A 21,712-nucleotide genomic window follows, 5' to 3' on the forward strand; every position below is an offset into this window, starting at 1 on the left:
GCGTGTTTGGGAAAGCCCCCCAGGGCTCTCAGCTTTCATCTCACCTCTATCACTTTGCGCCACCAAAGTTTAATTTAGCGTCAAGTGTTGTGCCTAGTTTCTTGTTTTTTGCTGTGAAGTATGACTGCGCACGCGTGCTCTCTCTATGCATATTTTTTATTTGTATGTCGGTCTCTAAAGTAAGATTATAAATTGTTGGAATAGTGGGCTGTGTTTTAACGCTAAAACGATGGCCATTGCGTGAACAATGTCGTGTTTTAAACTTGCTACTTGTTGTGTACTATGCATAGTACACACAAGTTACGTCAAAAAGAGGTTTTTTTTACGCGATCTAACTAAAAAAAAACTCTCATGGATGATATTGGCCGCAACAGCCTACGTGTTGAACTCACAAGGTACAATTTCAGCGTTGTCTTTTTGTTGTCATAAATGCCGGCACTCGGCTTAAATGTGTTGGTGGGTCGTTATGGATTTAACCGCTGGATTTCCAAATATAGGCGAGCCTGGCCTGCGTGTAATTGGGTGGCAATTGCATTTGTGCACATGGCAGCGCTGGCTCACTCGGCACGTGTCATTCACTTGCATCTGGGAGCTTGTCAGGTTACCTAATCATGATTCTTATCCTCCTCTCAAAAAATTGTCTTCACTTTGTTCTTTGTCCGCGTTCCATTCCATCCCAGACACTGACTGCGCTTCCATTTTGAAATGAGACCCAACGGAATGGCTACGCTTGCTATAGACTTATCTTCTCCCTACCGCAGAAGCTCAAAGCAGAAGAGAATTTCTCTCGTAATGGGCTGGTCAGCTGGCAATTCAAACTTGTTTTGTGCACTGGTCAGACTGACGGCCATTCTCTGGCTTTTATTCGCAGTGTTTGCCAATGCTGACTGAATGTGACTTGGCGGCTCTGTGTGTAAATTACAGGCCCCTGCTGCCTAGCGACCGGTTCAATGAATAGGGAAGAAGACTTTATCTCAGGAATCCAGAAGACTTGTTGAGAAGGAATAGTGATGGGGCAACGGGATTTAACTTCAGTGGTGAGCATCTTTTCGAGGTAGCAATTTGCCGTACATTAGCAAAGTGGGTTTTGTGCAGACTTAATTATAGCCTGGGGCTGATGAAGACACATTTTAGAAGTGTGTGTTATCGTATTTAATTTATTATTTTATCTTTATACGTGACTTTACCGAAAGAACCAAAGAGTAATTCCTGCAGTCACGAAAGCTCCAAATTAAGATTGTTATCGCAAACACAATCCTGGTGGCGGTTGATGAAGGTTGTTGGATAAGCACAAATATATTCAAGTGTCTGTTTAAAAAAAAAACTAATTTGATCTTATTGACGAGTCACAAAAGGTCAATGAAAAACTTGTTATGGAGTTAATATTCATAATGACAATATTCAGCCTTGGATTAAGGCCATACCACACGATGTCAATCATGGGGGTTGTTTGATGATATTTATTCACGTTGGTCAGTGCGGGTTGATGAGAGGGGTGGGTGGGGATGTGGGTAGTTGGGGGGGGAGCGTGGGTGGGGGAAGTAGAGGGGAATTTCCCCAGAATAGTTCAAATACGACCCACCTATGGTGTTTGCCGTGGTCTGGAATTGAACTCGGATCACTGGCATTATAGTGCAATGTGTCAACTACGTTTCTGCTTCTCAATCCCTGCAATATGAAGACCTTTTGAATCAATGGCATGTGCCAATATGATTTTTCAGGCATTATACATTATCACGATGACATAATGGCACATTAAGATGGTAGGTCTTCATCTGATCATTTGAACGTACTGCTCTTACGCCAGATCCGTCGGTGTGAAGGCAATGGCAAAACGCACACCGACACACTGCCCCTATTCGCCACCACCCTCTCTTCCCTAGCCCGACAAGGACAGCATGCGTACGCACGGGCACACACACACACACACGAGCACACGCAAAGAGAGCGGGCATCACCACTTCATAACGGAGTGTGTATCAAGTATAGGTTGACGCTTGGACCCATGCCCCATCTGATTGCCAAGCAGCACACAGAGGCTGTGCAGTTCTCTCCATCACTGGAGACTTATGGCCCGTAATTAAGTTCTTGGCAGCTGAGAATTAGGAATTCGAAGATCCTCTGATTTTTTGTGCGTGTGTGTTTGGATGAAACACAATGCTTTAAATTGTGGATTTCCATTGTTCTTTCTTTCATGTTATTTTTTGCAGGATTATGAGCACACTTTGTTGGTTAAGACAGAGTTGGCTATAATATAGTGTACTATGGATTGTTTTCTGTTCAATGGACAAACAATACGGACACAGTACTGTGTATTGAAAGCGCAATATGAGCACGTGACTTTGTCTCAATAACCTCATTTGAATGAATCATGCGACCTGCACAATTCTTTTATTCACGGCGCATTCCACAAACTGCTCCGCTACATTATCATTTTCATTATGCTACCACCCAAGTATTTGGCCTTTGCGATGATAACATTGTTCCGCATCTATTTTCCGAACAAAGTAATGCACTCCTATAACATTTACAGTGGCGAGCATTGTACACAACGTGTAAAGTGCCACCGACTCAAAGGCTCGTGTACAAGAGTTACGATGGATGCTGCCCGTGGTGTAACGGGTAACTCGCTGGACTGGCAATTCACGTGCCGACGATTATATCTCTTGGCAGAGCCATTGAAACAATGGGCAAGTTTATGATATCCCCCCACTACTGCTTGTCCAGCCAGCAGTAGGAATGTGTATGCCGCAGTCGATCAGTAGGTTGGTTACGGTGGGTATTCCCACCCTGACCAACTTGCAGTCGTAGGCCAAAGGCCCTCTTCTCGAGAGCTCCCCCGAGTCTCCGGGAGGCCCTTCTGCCAACAGCGTCTAGAGCAAGCAGTTTCAGGGCTGCACCTTTAGCTTTTACAGAGAAGTGAAGCTGTCTAAGTTTTGGTTCATGTGTAGTACTTATTTTCCATGTGTTTGTCACGCGGTACAAAGGTTACGCCAGATTCGTCTCTGCTGGAGGCTAATTTTAAATTGCTCCCTTGCTGGTCTTAGAACCCTCCTTGAGGTATTAAAAAGATAGATGTAGTATTTAAGAATCGCGCGTCTCCTATTACAAACTAAGCATACATGAATTAATCCTGGGAACATTTATTGAGGGGTTGTTTTTACGGATCTAATAATACGTCTCTTCCTGATGTAATTACTTATTTAAATTCATGGTCACAATATAATTCCAATTTTTTTTTACTAGAAGTTCACGTGAAACTGTTATATACAACATTTATATATATATAAGATTCAACAAGGAATAGTCTTAGACCTGCACGTATAATTTAACTTAAAATCGATAACGATCAGTGTTTTTATACGTCCTTATTTTACCCCGATTTTCTATATTTTTGCAACTCACAGTACTTGTAATTATGAGTGATCTGCGCCCCCATTTTTGGCTTTAGCATCACATTCCATGGCAGGTGAATTACTAAAGTGTGCTGATGGTGGGGGATGATATATTCTGAATGGGTTTAGCAAAGTAGAAATGTAAGCAGATCCTGTCATTTGACTACCCTATGAGTGAAAATAACCTCCAGGTTATAATAATTATTGACTCAAATGTTTTTATTCTATTGTTGAAATGTTGTCCGTTATAATTAAAGGCGTGACTGTACTATTTTTGTTTAGCCAATATGGCGATTATATCATTCAAGGAACATTACACTAAGTACTTTCCACGTTAAAATATTTTTTATTACATTTTTACGCATCAAAACTCTTCCCATTCACAGAAACTTGCCAACAATCATCCACATCTCCGTCAAACACTGATCTTAAAACTTAAATAAATTGGTGTGCATGCTTATATGCGTTGAAAATGTACCGGTCGGATTAACTCTTCCAAGACTGGAATACTAAATAATGTGTATGCAATAGAGATGTCATATACGAGTTTAAGAAAAACTTTACAAGCTAAAAACCTTCGTGGGGTATTTTTTTAGGTCCTCGTTTTTCAGTGCCAAAAAGTATAATATTGCTTTTGCTAGGTATGTGTGTAATCACGTTTAAGGAGCTTTATCCATCGCCACTGAAACACGGGAGCATTAACTTTGTGGCGAACGCAGTCATGCACATTCGTTTCATGGTACGGTTGTATCGTACTTACTACAAACTCCCTCACTTAAGCCTGCACAAGTAAAAAGAACCCCCGTCTAGCCTTTGCAGGCTCTTGGAGCAAGTGCTGTCAGTGAGCACCGATCAAGGCTGGGCATGGCAGACGGGGGGCACACGAGGGGGTGGGAGGCCAACACCATGCCCGGCCACCTTTATCTCCCCAGCGCTGACGTTTCCACATCAAGGAGAGGCCCTGGACCGATTAAAATAGTCGCCACTGTTTTTGGTCGTGGATGGGAATCGAACTCAGGTGGGCCGGGTTCTTATGTAATGCTCGCAAACAAAGACAAAGATCCCCCATATAGCCTTAACAGACTGTAGGGGCAAGTGCTGTTAACGAGCACCGTATGAAGGCCGCAATGGTACACGAGGGGGTGGGTGGCCAGCACCACGCCCGACCGCCTTTGTCTCCCTAGTGGTGATGTTTACACACCGCACCAGGTACTCATTTGAGGCTGAGTCGACCTAGGGGAGGCCTAGGACCGGTTCAGATAATCGTCACTGGGTGTTGGACGTGAGCGGGAATCGAACTCGGGTGGCCGGGTTCATAGCGCAGCGTAGCGCTAACCGCTACACCACCGCTCCCCATAATGCTCGCAAACACACACACACATGCAATCGTCTTAAATCCATCACCTCGTTCTGGCAAATGCAAGAGTTAACTTGCTGCTGAATACCTCCGTGGCTTAAGCAAAGTAGCTTGTCGCCAGGGTATAGCTTTCCCAAATGGATTTCTTTCACAGCAAAGAAGAAGAAGAGAGAGAGAGAGAGAAAAAACAGAGACCAAGAAACGCCACTGGCCAAAGTCCATTCAACTCCAGCCCGTGTTGGCTGGGAAATACCTCGGGTAACAGATTAGGGTTCGGTCTTGTGATCATGCGAGGTTCATTTGAACGCAGTGGAAGTGTTGGTTTTGGGGCGAGCGTTTACGCCGTAGCGCACGTTTCACGTTCGATCCTCCAGCGGGCTGTTGGTGCAACGGGAAGGTGTGTGGGTGGGGTGTGTTTAGTCACGCGCGGCCCCTTCACGAACTAACACTTCGCCAGCAGTCCAGCACTCTCTGCACACATTGCCGATTGTTACGGGCCACAAAGAAAGGCTGCCCCCACCCCCCACCCCCCGATCTCGTAAAAAACGTCAACCGAGGGGGGATTCTACCAAAAAAAATGATACCGTCACTTTGTGGACGGGGGGTAAGAATGTTTGCCGGTGCTTTCAAAGCGCTGGCAGCCTTTTCGTGCATTTCGTCGGTGCAATGTTTGTGGAAAGGTGCTAATGCAATCAAGTCACAATGCGCACGCTGCTGCTGCTGCTCCTGTGAACATTAGCAATAGTTTGTGTTCTCTGACAGCGTGCAATGATTCCAGGTAAAGCAGTGTTTGCTGGTTCCAAAGTAGAATTGTTATTTGTTTGTTTTTCAGTGGGTTTCCGTACTTCCCTTTAACACGTAAACAAGAGCAGTCGCCTCCGTGCTCGCGTGTGTAGGGGGGGGGAGCGGTGGTGCAGTAGTTAGCGCACTGCTCAACGAAAGCCGCTCGCGGCCAATATGAGGTGACAATTCTATTATCTGATCCGGTCTCGGGTCTCCCCGAGGTCGACTCGGCCTCAGAAAAATACCCGGCGTGACAACATCACAAGACAAAGGCGGCCGGGCGTGGTGCTGTCCACCCACCCCCTCGTGTGCCATGCTGGCCTTCATAGGTGCTCACTAACAGCACTTTTCCCAAAAAGTCTGTGGGGGTGGACTATTTGCTGTCCATCCAGGTGTGCATAGCTCTTACGTACTGTGCGTGCTACGGTCGGTAAATATGCATGCAGGCGCATTTGCAATGTGTACGTGTACCAGGGGTGCAGTGTTTCCGAACTGTGGCGGGTCGAGTGCTTAATGCATTCGAATTGAATTGATGCTACGTGATCAGCAGGGTGGCAGCGCCATGTTCACGCTTGCGCCTCGCAGCGAGGAGGGCCCTATTCTGCCCCTGATGCGCACGGGTCTCCTCCGAGTTCTCCACTTTCCTCACATCGCTAAGACAACTCGCAATGAAACTGGTGATTGACCAATCATCCTGGCAGAATGTTGCTGGAAAAAAGAGGCTTTTCTGGGCATAGAAGTGGAACGAGAAGCATGCGTGTTCAGTGCAGCCCTGTACGCTTGCGAGGGACTTTGACATTAAAAAAATTAACCCGTAAAAACAAAGTTTTTCACTACAAATCCTTTATATGCGTGTTCAATGGGCCACAACCCAGCCCACATTGGTCTTTGCAACGGGCGGCTAGAGTCCTCTCGTCCTCTGGCTTGAGATGGCTGCCACCTATGGGTCAGATGATTGCCTGTCTCCATTAAGCAATTGGTAATTAAATAAAAAAAATACCTAAAAAGTGGAAAATTTTGGAAAAAAAATTTCACGAAAAGAAATTGTCACGCACAACGAGTCTGTGTGCAAAATGTCAGCTCGATTGGATCACGGGAAGTGGGTTAAAAAACGACCGAAAGATTTGCACGGTCGTAAGCAAGCAAGCAAGCGCGCAAGTGAACTTAATATAAAGGATTTTAAAACTGAAAGAGATAAGCTATTGGCACTCGAGATGTATTGCTACAGAAGGATACTGCATCTAAGTCGCACCCAAAGAGTGATCGACGTTAAAGTAAGAAAGAGGTTTCACCTGCTGGGAGCAGTGATGAGAAATTAACTGGCACCATTTGGACCCACATGTAGGATGAACAAGAGCAGGGAAATTAAAAGTGCGTCCTGAAAAATGGAAGGAGCAGGGAAAGAGAGGAATGACCTCACAGTGAATGTCTTGGCGACAGAAAAGATTGGTGCCAATCTGCTTGAGCATAGGTGGAGAGCAGGTCTTCTCGACAGACCTGCTCTCCACCTGAGGACGGCTGCTTGCGTTGTGGCCGAAACGTCGTTAGAATTATTTTATTATTTCCATTCTACGTGCCTTTACCGAAAGAACCAAGAAGAAGATGAGGATGATGATATTACATAAATAACACTGCAGTATATGTGATGGATGTATGTGCATGCATGTGCATTTTAAGTACATGCAATATCCAATATGAATCCTTACGTAGTTTTTTTTCCATCCCAACCTCCTGGGTAAATACATGCTAAATCGTGCGTATTGATTTCACTAGACACTCAACAGTGAAGTGTGCACTCACAAGTAGCTCAAGCATAGCTAACAATTGTCAATGCAAACTGCCTATTTTCTGGTATATATTAAAAATACGTCAATGATGAAACGTCCACATGTGACTAACTTACAAATGGTTTCATGAACTTCATGTACTTGGTAACATGTGCCAATGTGTGACTGTTTATCTTATTGCTGTTTTACTATAGGCCCATTGATGTACGATCATGCTATTACGTTGTGTGTGGTTAAAAATGTCATCAGCATGACATGGAAAGCATTCGTTGTGGATGTTCTGTTTTGAGTACGTGGTATCATCTATTTTCCGTTGAACAATTTAATTCGTTGAATAGTTAATTATCTTAAACGTTATATAGTGAGGAATAACGTTAATCTTGGCAAATTATTCCATTGAGCTTATATTTCCCTGTTTAGGTGAGATTTGCCATTTCGTTGATTCTGATCTGTGAGTAAGAATGTATGAAGGGATCACTTGACATGTGTGGACGTCCCAATGATGGCCCCATACACAGCCGCAGCTGGGTACAGCGTGGGAACAAGTCCCTGGGGGACCTAATGAATTGCTCACTCATTGTGCCTGACCTTTGAACCTGGAAGGCACCGAGGGACATCATGAATTCGCTGAGAATCGTTTCTCGACTTCTGCAACTGATGCATGGCACCTCCCATTGGCACCTCCCATTGGCTAACCGCGCCAATTGGAGGTGCGGGGGAAGGACGACAAACTAAACACAAAAATGAATTCTAAACAAATGAGTTTTCAATCGAGACTGAAATGTGCATAGCTCCAGAGGCTTCCTCATATCGGAAGGAAGAACGTTCCAGACAGCCACAGAAGCGTATCTGAAAGTTAACGATTCGCTAATTCTTTTTCCGATGGCGAGCCACAAGCCACTGATATTGGTACTCCTGTTTGTTCCTTTCGCATTACGTTATTTATTTTTAGATTAGCTACACGGAGTACAATGAAACGATACGGAAACAATCTGCATTCCTACTTTTTGCAAATGTTAAAATTGCTCGACGCACCTCGCTCCGCAGCAACTCCTAAATTCCACGGTGGCTAATATTCTAACATATGCACCACACCGCACTTGCAAAGAAAGGTGCAAATTGCGTTAATTGTTGTGTGTACGTCATGAATGGCAAGTCTAATTAAATCTCTTTTAATCTCAAATATTATTACATTGTGCTCAGCTACCATTGTTCCATCAATTCCTGGGATCTGGCCTCGTACCCTAACATGTTCCTCGTAATGCTCTGCCAAATATAGACCTCTTCCAATTATTCATCTTTTTAAGAATTGAAGTGAATATCGTACTGAAGTCGAACTTGTATTTATCTTTGTTGCTTTGTCTCTCTTTCTCCACGTTCCCATCTGGCCGTGCGTGCTCTCAGGCCTCTTCCCAGCCATCCTGAACTTGGCCTCCAACGCCAAGATCCATGCCAATGCCACGTGTGGTGAGAACAGCGCCGAGATCTTTTGCAAGCTGGTGGAGCACGTGCCAGGCCGGCCCAACCGCAACTCCCAGTGCCGCGTCTGCAACTTAAACAGCCACATCCCTGACGGTGGGTCCACCAATTGCTCATCGTTAAACACACCAGTCGTGCACGTATGTTGCGTGCATATATGGTGTGCGACGTCCTGTATCTCACGTATACGCCCTGACCAATTGCAGCTTACACCCGGTGGGGTAAAACTGTTATTTTCTATAGATGTTCACTTAGTTTTGCATGTCTTTTATATACAGATTTACGACATACCGGATCCATTTAAATGTAATCTGCTATTGTTTAGTTGTTTTAGTTTATTGTAATCAACATCAGTTTGAAACAGGTAGCCAGGAGATGGTACTACAGAAAATAAGGCTTGAATATGTCTGTGGAGTTTGGAGTGTTACCCCTGGTATATGTGGGTTTTCTCTGGGTTTACTCCCACATGGCAAATAGAGTTTTAGGGTGTAGAGGTTATTTTGATTTGTTAGCTTGGGTATCTTGCAAGGGAGATCAATGGTTCCCCTTGAGAGCAAGAGGCACCAGCAAAGTTCAGCACAGGCACAAGTAAGCTGTTTACTTTAACGATATAAACACACGCACGTAAAAAAGAGGCACCAGAAAAGTTCAGCTCTGCATCTTGGTCTCGTAGGGGAATAAAGAGGGAGAGTGAAGGGACCGAACTAAGCTGTAGATGGGCAGCAGGGGGATTACAGAAGCATCGAGCAGCAACGCCAAACCTCCCAATACAAGACTCGAGATGGATCTCGGCTTTACTGGGAATATACAAAAAGAGATATGTAATTTCATGTTATTACCAGGGCAAAAAATTGCATACGTTATCATGCTCATGCGACCAAAAATTATATTTCATCATAAATTGATCTCAGCCCATGGTGAATTGTATATATAAGTGCCGCTTTAAGTCATATACAGCATGACATGTAAAAAGGGACATTGCCTTCCTCTTCTGTGAAAAGAACAAAGCAGAGCCAGAGAATGCCATGTCCATTGATGTCCCGAACTACACACGTAGTGTTTAACCCTTGCTGCATGGCGCACAGACAGGAACCGCCGCGCTGCATTGTGGTCACAGTTTGTTTCGCGTGTTTTTCTGACCGCAGAGCGCCACCCCATTACAAACGCTAATGACGGCACCAACGGCTGGTGGCAGAGCCCGAGCATACAGAACGGCAGGAAGTTTCACTGGGTCACCATCACGCTCGACCTACAGCAGGTGAGACATCGAGCATTACTGGCACACAGGTGTGGTTTTTTTTCGTTCTTTTCTTCTCTTCTTCCTCCCGATGTGATGTTCGGCTCGTGCTGCTTGTTGTTCGGCGTTGTGTCCGTTCACACGTGGAGCGAGACGCCGGGCGCTGTGCCGGACTTGCCGTGGCACTCCCCAAAACGCAACTGGAGAGAGTTGTGCGAGCACCATGGGTCGGAGCCAGATTACAGTTTGCCAGGCAGTTAGAGGCAGCCAATGAGTGTTGTTGAACTTTTTCATCTGATGTTTAGAATCGGAGTAACAGCATTCAGTGAAACTACTGAGACATATTACCAAATTGGCCATGCACGTGTTTCATGGATTGATTGATTGAATGTATTTGTTTACGTGGGTGAGAAATATTCATCCTTAAGCTATTTTACAAGAATGACTTGTGGAGGACTTTGCTTTGAAGCGCAGCGGAGTTGAGCCTGGTATTGGTACTTGCATTGGCGACTGCCTGTGAACACCAAGTGTTGAAGGTTTGGGCTGTGAGAGGTGGCTCTGAAATGTCAGAAACAGAAATGGATTCTTGAAACTCTCTGCACGTAGCTTTAAGTGGTATCATCTTGCAATGATTGATTTTTTTTTATCCGGGCACCTGCCCAACACTCGTTAATAGAAATGGCCAAGCCTTTGCAAAGGGCAACTCACCTGCGCCAAGTAAATTATATGATTATTGTAAACAAATGGATATATTACTTTTCTCATTTTCCCAGCCTATGTGCAGTATTGTGGTTACCTATTAAATGATTCAGCTCTCGTTTGTTTTACGTATTTGGCCAAGGTATTACTCACAACAATCCTGGTCGCAATTCCACACGGGATGAGTGAAGGGGGACCATCTTAAGATTGTTCTAGGCCATCAGGGACTGGAGCTTCATCTTTAGATATTAATTGCAATTCTTTAGGTTTTGACCGAGTGAACCGTGTGGCTTTTAGAAGATTAATGCAGAGATTGACTTTTCTCCAATGTCACACTTAATGAGAGTCACGCGCGTGCTTTAGCTACCATGAATCCATTAAAGTTCACTTTATTTGTATAATTCACCTTCAGTTTTTTTTTCTTTCCTAAGCAGTATGTGAGCAATAACTGCATACCAAGCTTCACTCCTCCTCCCTCCCCCACTACCATACAATCTCACCGATCAGGGAGTTATCCACCGGCGTAGCGAAGAACTACGGGCCAGTTTCGCATAGATGCAGGAATCATGTGATATTTAGAGGCGATGATAGCACGCAGCATTCCTGCTGTTGTAGATAAAGAATTTCTAACATGGTGGAAACAAATCGGCCAGCAAGTTAGGAGCCACGGGGCTTCACGGATAGGCGGCTCACATTTTTTTTTCTGATACACTTATTTACTCGGGAAGGTCTCGCTGAGTCACGTGACTTTTTGTTCAGGTGTATCCCGCCAAGCGTTGCAGCAGCTATTATTGCGAGCAAGTTATTTGAGGGAAATTGATCAAATTCACCAAAATGCGGACCACGATGCTGGCACACAATTGTTGCACGTATTTTGTTCATGGTTAACTAGCAAGCCACACATTTTGGATGTTGCTGCCCATCCATCTCTCTCCCAGTTATCCAGCCAGCAAAAATGTACGCTGATATAAAGCCCTGTCTCTCTCCACCTGCATCTTGCCTTTTCTGTACTGTATATCACAATTTATCTCGATTTATCGTTTATTCGTTGTATCCGGTACTCAATTCCTCTGCCCCCCTCTCCTCTCTCCACTCCCCCCCATCTATGTCCGTTTCCACCTCTCACCTCTCACCCTCCATCACCCGCCCTCTCCCTTTCCCAGCTCAATCTCTCTTGCCTCCCCCTAATCCTCCCTCCCACTGATTATTAGTATCGCTTTCCCTCTGCTCTCCTCTTTCCATGTTGCTCTCTCTCTCTTTCCTCTCCATTGCAAGCCCTTTGTCTCCCCGTCCCTCTCCTCCTCCTATCTTCCTCACTCCTCCATTTTCCCACCCACGGCGCTCCCTCCGTTGTTTCCGTTTAGTATGGTAGTACGATCGTTTGAGAGTGATAGGTGACAGCAGAATAGAGCGTGCCGCACATTTGTGTGGGATACGCATCCGGGGTGGAGCACGACACACACGAACCCGGCTCGACGCTACGGGATGCGGGTGACATCATCGCGCACGCAACACTTTGAAGCGCGGCACCCAGCCAGACAGGAATCCACCCAGGTCATCCAGCCTGAAAACCTCCTCCTCTTTCTCCCTTCACCCTTCTCCCTTCTCACTTCTCCCTTCACCCTTCTCCCTTCTCACTTCTCCCTTCTCCTTCTGGATTTGATCCGCGCGAACCTTTGGCACGAGCGCGCTAGCGGGCTCGGCCACGTGACGACGACCGGCATTTTGACGTCCGTTACGGACCAATTCCAGTCGGGGTCCCTGGTTCCCGGCACGATCGCCGGCGGGTTGGTGACCGAGCGCCCATCGTTAATCCCCGGGGCTGATTGCAGCAGACGCAGCCTCCAGCCCTCGTGATGGAGCTGTCGACGCTCGTTAGCGTGACGGCCACATGCGCGCGCGGCCATGCGCCCAGGCTCGGGCCGACGAGCAACGCGGGAGTCGTATGATCAGCGTCTCGCGACGGGGACTGTTCCTCACACACGCTCTTTGTTTGTCTACGCTTTTTTTTTATAATCAAGGAATTAACATAGTAAAGGTTGAAATAGTGTTCATACTCTTAGTTCTTTCGGTAAAGTCACGTAGGAAAGAAATTAAATTAATAAAAATAAAACAATAAAAATCACGACGTTTTATTTTTATTAATTTCATTTTTTACCTACGTGACTTTACCGAAAGAACTAAGAGTATAAATCCTTGCAGTCACGAAAGCTTCAAATCTAGAATTGAAATAGTGTGTTGCTTTATAATTTCTCTAGGCCTTTGCGGAGATATACCTTACATATTACTGCATTGTCCATGTATTCTTAGGTAATGAAGTAGTTGATTGAAGGAGATTGAGCAATATTTTTCTTTGTTCCAATTCCAGAGGTACGTTAATCTTTTTCAATTGTCTATTTGGCAAACTGTTATTGTTTCGTATTGGTTTACAATCAAAGAGGATGCTGCCACAGCAGTGCAACGGGTTGCGCACTGGACATGCAATCCAGAGCGTCGCCGGTTCGATTCGACCTCCCGGCGCGGCAGTTTAAACAATGAGCGACTTTAGTAAAGCCTCTGTCCGACTCGGAATTATAAATGGGTGCATCACAGCTAATCGATCGGCAGGTCGTATGCAGTGGGGTCAAGTGTGCACGCGCCCACCTCTTCCAAGACGTTTGACCGGCTTGGAAAAGTAGACAAACATTCCTTCGAGAGCTCCTAGGGGAAGTCCTTCTGCCAGCAAGTAATTGCCGGGCTGCACCTTTACCTTTTAAAATAAAGCACTGTTCTTCACGCAGTTTAAGAAGGGGGGGGGGGGCACTTTCGCCAATTAGACATCGGTGTGAAGCCCCCCACACATTTGAAACAATTTGGCTTGGTGTTTTCACACTTTGTGTATTGTGGGGGGGCCGCGCGTCAGAGGCCGCACTAAAGGCCACCGGGTGGACGCTAGTGGCACGCGGGCCTTGCGATGAAGGAACACTGCAAGGAAAGGCCGAGCTACGTACGGTAGTTCCGAGTGTGATAGAAAAACTAAAATATTCAGTAAATTGTGAAACAAGAGTCGGTTGTGGTTTGTTCATTAGCACTGCAGGAAAACCAAAATGTTGTGCTCTACTTTTCCCATGATAAAGGAGGAACGGTGACCACACACACACACGCACCCCACACACACGCATACGCACCCCACACACACACATGCGCAAATCACACACGCACACCACACACACACCCCACACACACGCACCCCACACACACACATGCGCAACACACACGCACACCACACACACACACCACACACACCACACACCACGCACACCACACACACACACACCACACCCCACGCACACCACACACACACGCACACCACACACACACGCACACCACACACACACGCATCCCACACACACACGCACACCACACACGCACACCACACACACACACACGCACCCCACACACACACACGTACACCACACACGCACCTCCACACACACGCACACCACACACGCACACCACACATACACATGCGCACACCACACCTGTGAACGGCTGAAAAGGAAACATATCAAAGACCTTGAAGGCCCACACCCCCCACATTGACTTTAAACGGGTTAGCAAAACGATGTAGTTTTTGAGAGCATTAAAAAAACATCAAACCTTCATTGTGTAACCGTGTGACCTGATGCTGCACTTGACTGAAGGGAAATTTAGGCTGTCATGATGGTAGGGGCTGAGTGCACAGCCCTTTGTTCCATAGGGTGATTGTGACAGTGGTTCCTAAACATAGTTTTTTTTTAAAAAGCTTTTTGGTACTTATAGCATGAGAATGTCTTCGTAAACATTGGGGCTTTGTTGTAAGTGATTGTAGATCGTGTGGCACCTTCACTATCAGCAGCAGCAGCAATGCGGTATCTTTGTTGCAAAGAAATTAAATCAAAACTTGGAAATATTAAATAATACTGGACTCATTATTGTGATTCCGCCCCCCCCCCCTGACTAGAGATACATTTTTTCATGAGCATTCGCATTTCATCGATTTAAAATTAATATTACATTTTAAGTACAGGACTATTATTACCTGAAATATCAGCGGGTATATATTCGTTGACTCTTAAGGGCAATGTGATTGATGAATGAGTTGATTTTATTGTCAATTATCATTTTAATGTGCGTGTATCACGGCCAACACAGTATCACACGTTATACTTTTTTTATTTTAAACATCATATTTTATATCCTAGAACAGGAACGAAAAGGTGGACGGAGTGATCTAACCCAAGGCCGTAATGATAATATATTTTTGGGGACACACATCCCCCCCAATCTATATTATAATCTCTGCCACTTTTCAAATATGCTCAAAATGTCCCCCCCCCAAATATATTGCTATAAAATAGATTTCTGTTTATATGATTGTGGTTATGGTTGTACTTTATTAATCCCTAATCTCTGCAATTACACACAATGAAACAAGAAAAGGTAAAACAAGAAAAAAACAGAGCAATGTAATACAATACACTATTAGACATTATTATTAAAAAGAAATAAAAAGTCCATCTCATGTGTTAGTGATTTTTTTAAATATTTTAGGCAGGAAATTGCAGGAAATTCGTTTTCAAATTTAGATTTTTTTTTTTCTGGGGGTGAAGATTTGGTCCACCCCCAATGTTGACTGCATGGCTGCGGCCTTGATCTAACCGCAGAAAACAACACGAACGAAGATTTCTGTTTATATGATTGTGGTTATGGTTGTACTTTATTAATCCCTAATCTCTGCAATTACACACAATGAAACAAGAAAAGGTAAAAAAAAGAAAAAAACAGAGCAATGTAATACAATACACTATTAGACATTATTGTAAAAAAGATATAAAAAGTCCATCCTATATGTTAGTTAATTTTTTCAATATTTTAGGCAGGAAATTCGTTTTCAAATTTAGATTTTTTTTCTGGGGCTGAAGATTTGCCCCCCCCCCCCCCCCCTCCAATGTTGACTGCATGGCTACGGCCTTAATCTAACCGCAGAAAACAACACGAACGCCGCACGCGGCGTCCGATTCCCCGTTCTTTAGCGCCGCAAAGCCTCGCGCCAATCGCGCGCCCGGCGAGAACGAGAACAGACGCCGCCGGTGTCGCCACTGCGCAGAGCTTCGGCCAATCGAGTCGCTGCAGCACAGTGCACCCTGGCAAGCTCGCGCACCTCGACCGCCTGCAATCCGTCTTCTTGACGGTGCTTTTTAATTTGCCGTCCGCCCTCTCCAGTCTCGCAGCGGCTGGCGACCGAGACCGCGGATGCATTGTGATGATCCTGCATCCTTACGACACGGCAATAAAAGGCCACTTATATTTCCCCCACATAACCCCCCCACTCCTCCTCCTCCTCCTGGAGTCCATTACCGCATTTCCAATCTCTATCGTCTATCGTAAAGCCTCTCCCACACAACGCACGTCTGCACCCAGACATCGATGCCTCTTCTCATCCCCTCCAAGTCATTGACGCCCACCCCCTCGCCTCCATTCCCATCCCACGGACAGCCCCCCCAACCTCCGTCATTATAAAATCACCACCTATCCGGGCACAGCAGCTGCGATGGTGCTGCGAAACGAGTGAGATGGCAGATCGGTGGGCGTAATGAAGCGTGAAATGGAGTTAATTTGTGCTTGCTGAGCAGCAGCGGCGCGGGGGGGTTACGTGACGTGCACGTGGTCCCATCGGCAAAGTGGTGGCAGCGGTGGCAGCGGATGTTGACGAGGGCACAACAAGAAGGGATGAGTGTGGGATGCGCATTCGATGGGTGGATATTATTTTAAAAAAAGAAAAGCCGGAAAAAAATAACAACGAAAATTTCGATTTAAAGCTTTCGTGACTGCAGGGATTCATCTTTATTGGTTCTTTCGGTAAAGTCACGTAGAAGGGAAAATAATAAAATGAAAAAAATAAAAATTATTTTCAATTTTTATTATATTTAAATTATTTTATTATTTTCCCTTCTACGTGACATTACCGAAAGAACCAAGAAGATTAACAACTAAAATGTGAATGTCTCTCGCAAAAGATTTCAAAATCGGCGAAGGGTCCATCACGCTCGCCTCCTTAGGCAGTGTGACTCTGCTTCGGCTTTTAAATTCATGCGCGCAGGTCCGCGCGGGGGGGTTTTATTTGCTGAAAGGGGGAGGACAAGCAAAACACCCAAATTAGGTATTAAAAATAGAAAGTGAATGGTCCTCAGGCCCTCAGCGGATGGGTGCACATAATTGAATCGCTCACCCATGAAATGAAGCAATAGAGCTTCAGGAGCAGGCTGTCACCATTGCTGATGTCTCCCACCACCGCCCCCCCCAATGATTCCATTGTGCGTGTGTGTGTGTTTATGGCCCCAGCTAATGCCATTGGAAAGTCCGTATGGCAAACTTGTCCCGTGCCTTCCCATAGGTCGACTCGGCCTTAAATGAGTGCATGATGCAGTGTACGATCATCATAATAATGAGCAATAATGCAATTTATAAAGAGCACAATTTTCGTGAATGAACAATTCTGGGGGTGCTGGCTAAACTATCGTTTTGTGCCCTGTACTGGCCTCAATAAGTCCTCGTGAACGGCGACTTGCCACTGATATATATATATAAAAAGCTGTATGGGGGGTCTTTGGTTTTGTGTATGTGCACATTGTGATTCGTGAATTAACCATATTCGATTTGGGTGGTTTCCATGTTTAAATCTTTATACACGAGTCTTGCATTTGTGTGTATCCACGTTACGTGTGTGCGTGAGTGGCCATTCAATGCATTGGTAGTCCCAACAGTCCAAGTGGTAGTCTTGGTAGTACCAGTGGTAGTTCCCAGTTCTGCGAGTAGTAGTCCTGGTGGTCCTACTCAACGAGTAGTCCGCTGATCTGGTAATCCAACTCAAAAATCATGAGTATCACCCAGCTCTGGTGTATATACAGAATACGATCAGAATCTTTATTGAAACTGGAGGAATCCGATGGGTTATGAAGCTGTTTTCCACAGATGTCCTGTATATACGCGTGCATGCATACTTCTCCATATGCCTCAAAATGGCACTGCAGTTAATGGTGGAGGAACTGTAACCGTCGTTGCCCTCCTATTAACGTCTCAGCTCGTTCTATGGCGTGCAAGACCTGCCTCCGTTCGAGCATTGATTTGTATTGTACATACAGTGGATGTTTCAGAAAATGTGTGGCAGTAGTTATTGTGGCAGTAGCAGGCGCCAAGATGGCGAGGTGTTAACTACCTCGCCTGGTATACAGGAGATTGTGTGTTCTATCCCGTCCCTGATGCCTGCGTATTTGGAGTTTGCGTCCGGTTTTTCCCTCCACATTTAGAATCAACATACGTTTAGAGTATATCCACGTGATACGCCACTTCATTGGGCTATTCTGAAAAAGGGCTAAAAACAAGTTTTGCGTGGGCCTTACCTGGTCAAATAAAACTAGCTTAGTTTTTGTTAAGTATGCATGGCTAGGAGATGGGGGAAAATGAAATTAAAATTAATAAAAAATAAAAACAATAAAATCACGACGTTTCGGAGGCAACACAAGCTTCCGTCTTCAGGTGAAACTGTCAAAGCAAAACATCTGTATCACGATACTGTGACAGTTTCACCTGAAGACGGAAGCTTGTGTCGTGATTTTATTGTTTTTATTTTTTATTAATTTAAATTTCATTTTTTACCTACGTGACTTTACCGAAAGAACTAAGAGTATGAATCCTTGCAGTCACGAAAGCTTCAAATCTAGAATTAGGAGATGGGAACTTTGAGTGTCGCGTCACGCTCTGGAATGTTCTGGGGGTTTTCTCTGGCCACTCCCGTTTCCTCCCACATGGAATTGTCCAAACATCCAAATGCAGGATCCTCCTGAAAACAGAGTCTTCAGACTTTGTCAAGCTGTCCGATGTCAGTAATTGGCACTGTACACATTGCTCCAAATCAAAAAGGCTCTGCGAAATTTACGCCTACAGCTTGAAATCTCCACGCGCGCGAATCATTTCGGCACCTTTTTTGACGTTTGTGTGTCACGTCTATCGTTTGCATCGGTGGCTTTAGCCCTCGCTTTCACCCCCCCACCTCCCCCTTGGCGATTTTAGTTTGTTGGCTATCGGTGTTGAAGCTTGAGACGACACATGGAGCTTTCGCTCGGCTCTGCTCCACCCAGTGGCTCTCTTCCTCAGCCACGCACGAAGAGGGGGGAGGCAATGCCTCTAGGCGATGCATTTCGCGAGCGGTCGGCAAACATCACTCCCCACGGGGCTCTTGCGATTGTCGTGCTGCGATTAGCTCGTTTATGGGCGATGCAATAAAACAAACCACACAGCGCAAGTGTCGGTATCCCCATGCCGGCTCGCGGTGGTAAAATGGAAATGGGCCGAAGTGAAATATCAGATCGGAGTGAAGCTTCCTGGGAATTTCCAATTGTTCTCCTTTGTTTGGGCGTGCGAAGGAAACAATGGGTCGGCTCAGCTGTTGTGAGGCTCATCGGGATCGTGAACACGCGTTTAGTTCTAGAAGAGGGGGAGGGGGAAGGGCGGGGTGTCTTCAGAAAAACATGTTCCTGTAAGAAAACAATATAAGCAAGTTACAAGATCGCCTTGCCAGCACGAATATTTGCTTGTCCATCCATCGTACTACTTGGCAAAGAGATGATGAACTCTTCTTGGTTCTTTCGGTAAAGTCACGTAGAATGGAAATAATAAAATAATAAAAATAAAACATAATAAAATAATTCTCACGACGTTTCGGCCACAACGCAAGCAGCCGTCCTCAGGTGAAGAACACGTCTTCTCGACAGACATGTTCTTCACCTGAAGACGGCTGCTTACGTTGTGGCCGAAACGTCGTGAGAATTATTTTATTATTTTTATTATTTTATTACTTCCCTTCTACGTGACTTTACCGAAAGAACCAAGAAGATGAATCCCTGCAGTCACGAAAGCTTTAAATCGAAAGATTATGAACTGTTTGAGAGGATTAGGCTGAGCAGATATCGCAAAACGGTGTTTTCAAACCGCCGTGGGACCTGGGGGAAGACTGACGGATCACGGAGGGCCACCCTGGACGGGAGATGTGTTTTTGTTTCGCGCCGCCCCCTTTAGAAATGCGCTCGTGAAATTCTTGCCGCACAAAAGCGTGGACTGAGTGGACTGAGGGTTTTGTAGCTGTGTGCTTCGTATCCCTTCTTCTTCTTTTCCTTATCCGCGGAACACACGTTTGCCTCGAAAGCTTGTTTTTTCTTCCGTGGCTCTGTTAAGGAAATTAATTGTTCCGGTCGATAGTGCTTTGTGGTCACTCGACCATGCTTTGCACTCTAAGTTGACCCCCACCCTAACCAGGTTTGAACGTAATCAAAACTTTGGAGACCCAAACCACCACGGCGGCCTCTTTTATTTGTCATCAAAAGGTCATCGTATTCATTTTAGAAGCGATCAACGTGGGCGGAATTTGTGTCCCTTGGGTGTGACCAGCGGGAACAACTGACGACCCTGCTAATTAACGGAAGTTGTGAGCTTCAAAGGGAATCGCTGGCCATTCTCTCGTGATACGAGGATCTCGAGGGTGGGATTGATTAATGGGTGGGAAATTGCAAAAGAGAGGGTATTTTAAGATGGGTTTACGGGGGGTGGATGTTGTTTGAGACAGGTACATCCACACGGGTATTGTGCCATCGACAGACCCCCACCTAACTCATCCCCACCAGCATATTCCTTCCTCAGAGGACCAGTCGAAACCAGTCCGAACACAGGGATGTGAATTGTTGTGAGGTCGTTAAGTTTGATGGGAGAGATATACTTGCTTTCTTGTTCCTTTTGAATCGCTACTCTCTGCCCCCCGCCCCCGCCCCTCCATTATCTGCAGCCCCTCCCTGTGCCCTCCAGGTTTCCTGTGGGAGCTTGTTTGCTTGGTAAATAAGGGCATGGACAAACACAGCGAGAGCCACTCTGGGGACTTATCCCATTAGTCCTCCAGAAATGCCGAGGACTTCCCGGATACATTTTCACATCCGATTGAGCAGGAAGTCTTCCCGGTTTTTTTTTTTTGGGGGGGGGGGGGGTCTTCCTTTTCGGCCGCGACTGGATTAGGAGGGATTGTATCTCGCAATGGGGGATGTTGCAACTGTGAGTGACACCTTCTAAATTTGTTTTTTTCTTTCTGGAAGATTTGCTGGTTTATCCAGGATGTTTCTGTATCAAGTGGGCGATACAGTAATTTTGCTGTGACGGTGCCACCTGAAGACGGAAGCTTGTGTTGCCTCCGAAACGTCGTGATTTAATACATTTTTTATACATTTTTACCTACGTGACTTTACCGAGTATGGACCCTTGCAGTCACGAAAACTTAAAATCTAGAATAAATGAGTGAAAGCAATGTAATGAGAATATGAAGAGGGAAAAGTAATGGCGGCGGTTAGTTGTTTAATTCCCACTGTATTTGAAATGTATGAATGCTTCCCTCTTATCCACATGATGCATTTGACACTTTTTAGTACAGCATTTTGAGATGCAGTTGCAATTTAGATGCACTCTACATCCACATTGTATTGTACGCAATTTTCATAAAATACTCTTTACCTCTTTATAATGTTGGTACATGGTCATAACATCACGATCAACGTTCATTAACGACAAGGTGTAAGGAACGTTTGCTATTGGTGTTGTGTGCGACCAAAAAATAGAACCTGGGTCACCAGCATCATTACGCAGCGCACGTCACATACGCCCTGGTTTATCCGGGATGTTTCTGTTGCGCGTCGTCGCTTTAAGATGTTCTCTGTTCATATTTTGTTTGTTGCGGTTGCACCCGACTCAAGAGCCGCATGGCTATATCAAATAAAGGAAATTTGAAAACTTGAAACAAAACAACCACAACCGGCATACTCCACCAAGTACAGTGATGTCACCGCACGGGACATGGGGTGCCACAGCGGCGAGATGTCAACTCCCTCGCCTGGTATGCAGGAGGTCGTGGGTTCGATCC

The 21,712-nt window shown here is 45.4% G+C and overlaps 1 protein-coding gene across 2 annotated transcripts in view; it reads left to right on the plus strand.

Annotated features, from left to right (window-relative positions):
• The window catches only part of LOC133344219 (laminin subunit alpha-1-like), a 144,982-nt gene that overhangs the window by 26,416 nt on the left and 96,854 nt on the right, over window positions 1-21,712 (plus strand). For both annotated transcript variants that reach the window (XM_061554270.1, XM_061554271.1), the window contains exons 2-3: window positions 8,727-8,897; window positions 9,947-10,059. In XM_061554270.1, coding sequence (XP_061410254.1) covers window positions 8,727-8,897; window positions 9,947-10,059 — 284 coding nt within the window. The remainder of the gene's footprint in view (window positions 1-8,726; window positions 8,898-9,946; window positions 10,060-21,712) is intronic.

This window comes from Lethenteron reissneri, chromosome 19 (assembly GCF_015708825.2).
Source record: "Lethenteron reissneri isolate LAM-NWPU_2019-01 chromosome 19, ASM1570882v1, whole genome shotgun sequence".
Taxonomy (NCBI): domain Eukaryota; kingdom Metazoa; phylum Chordata; class Hyperoartia; order Petromyzontiformes; family Petromyzontidae; genus Lethenteron; species Lethenteron reissneri.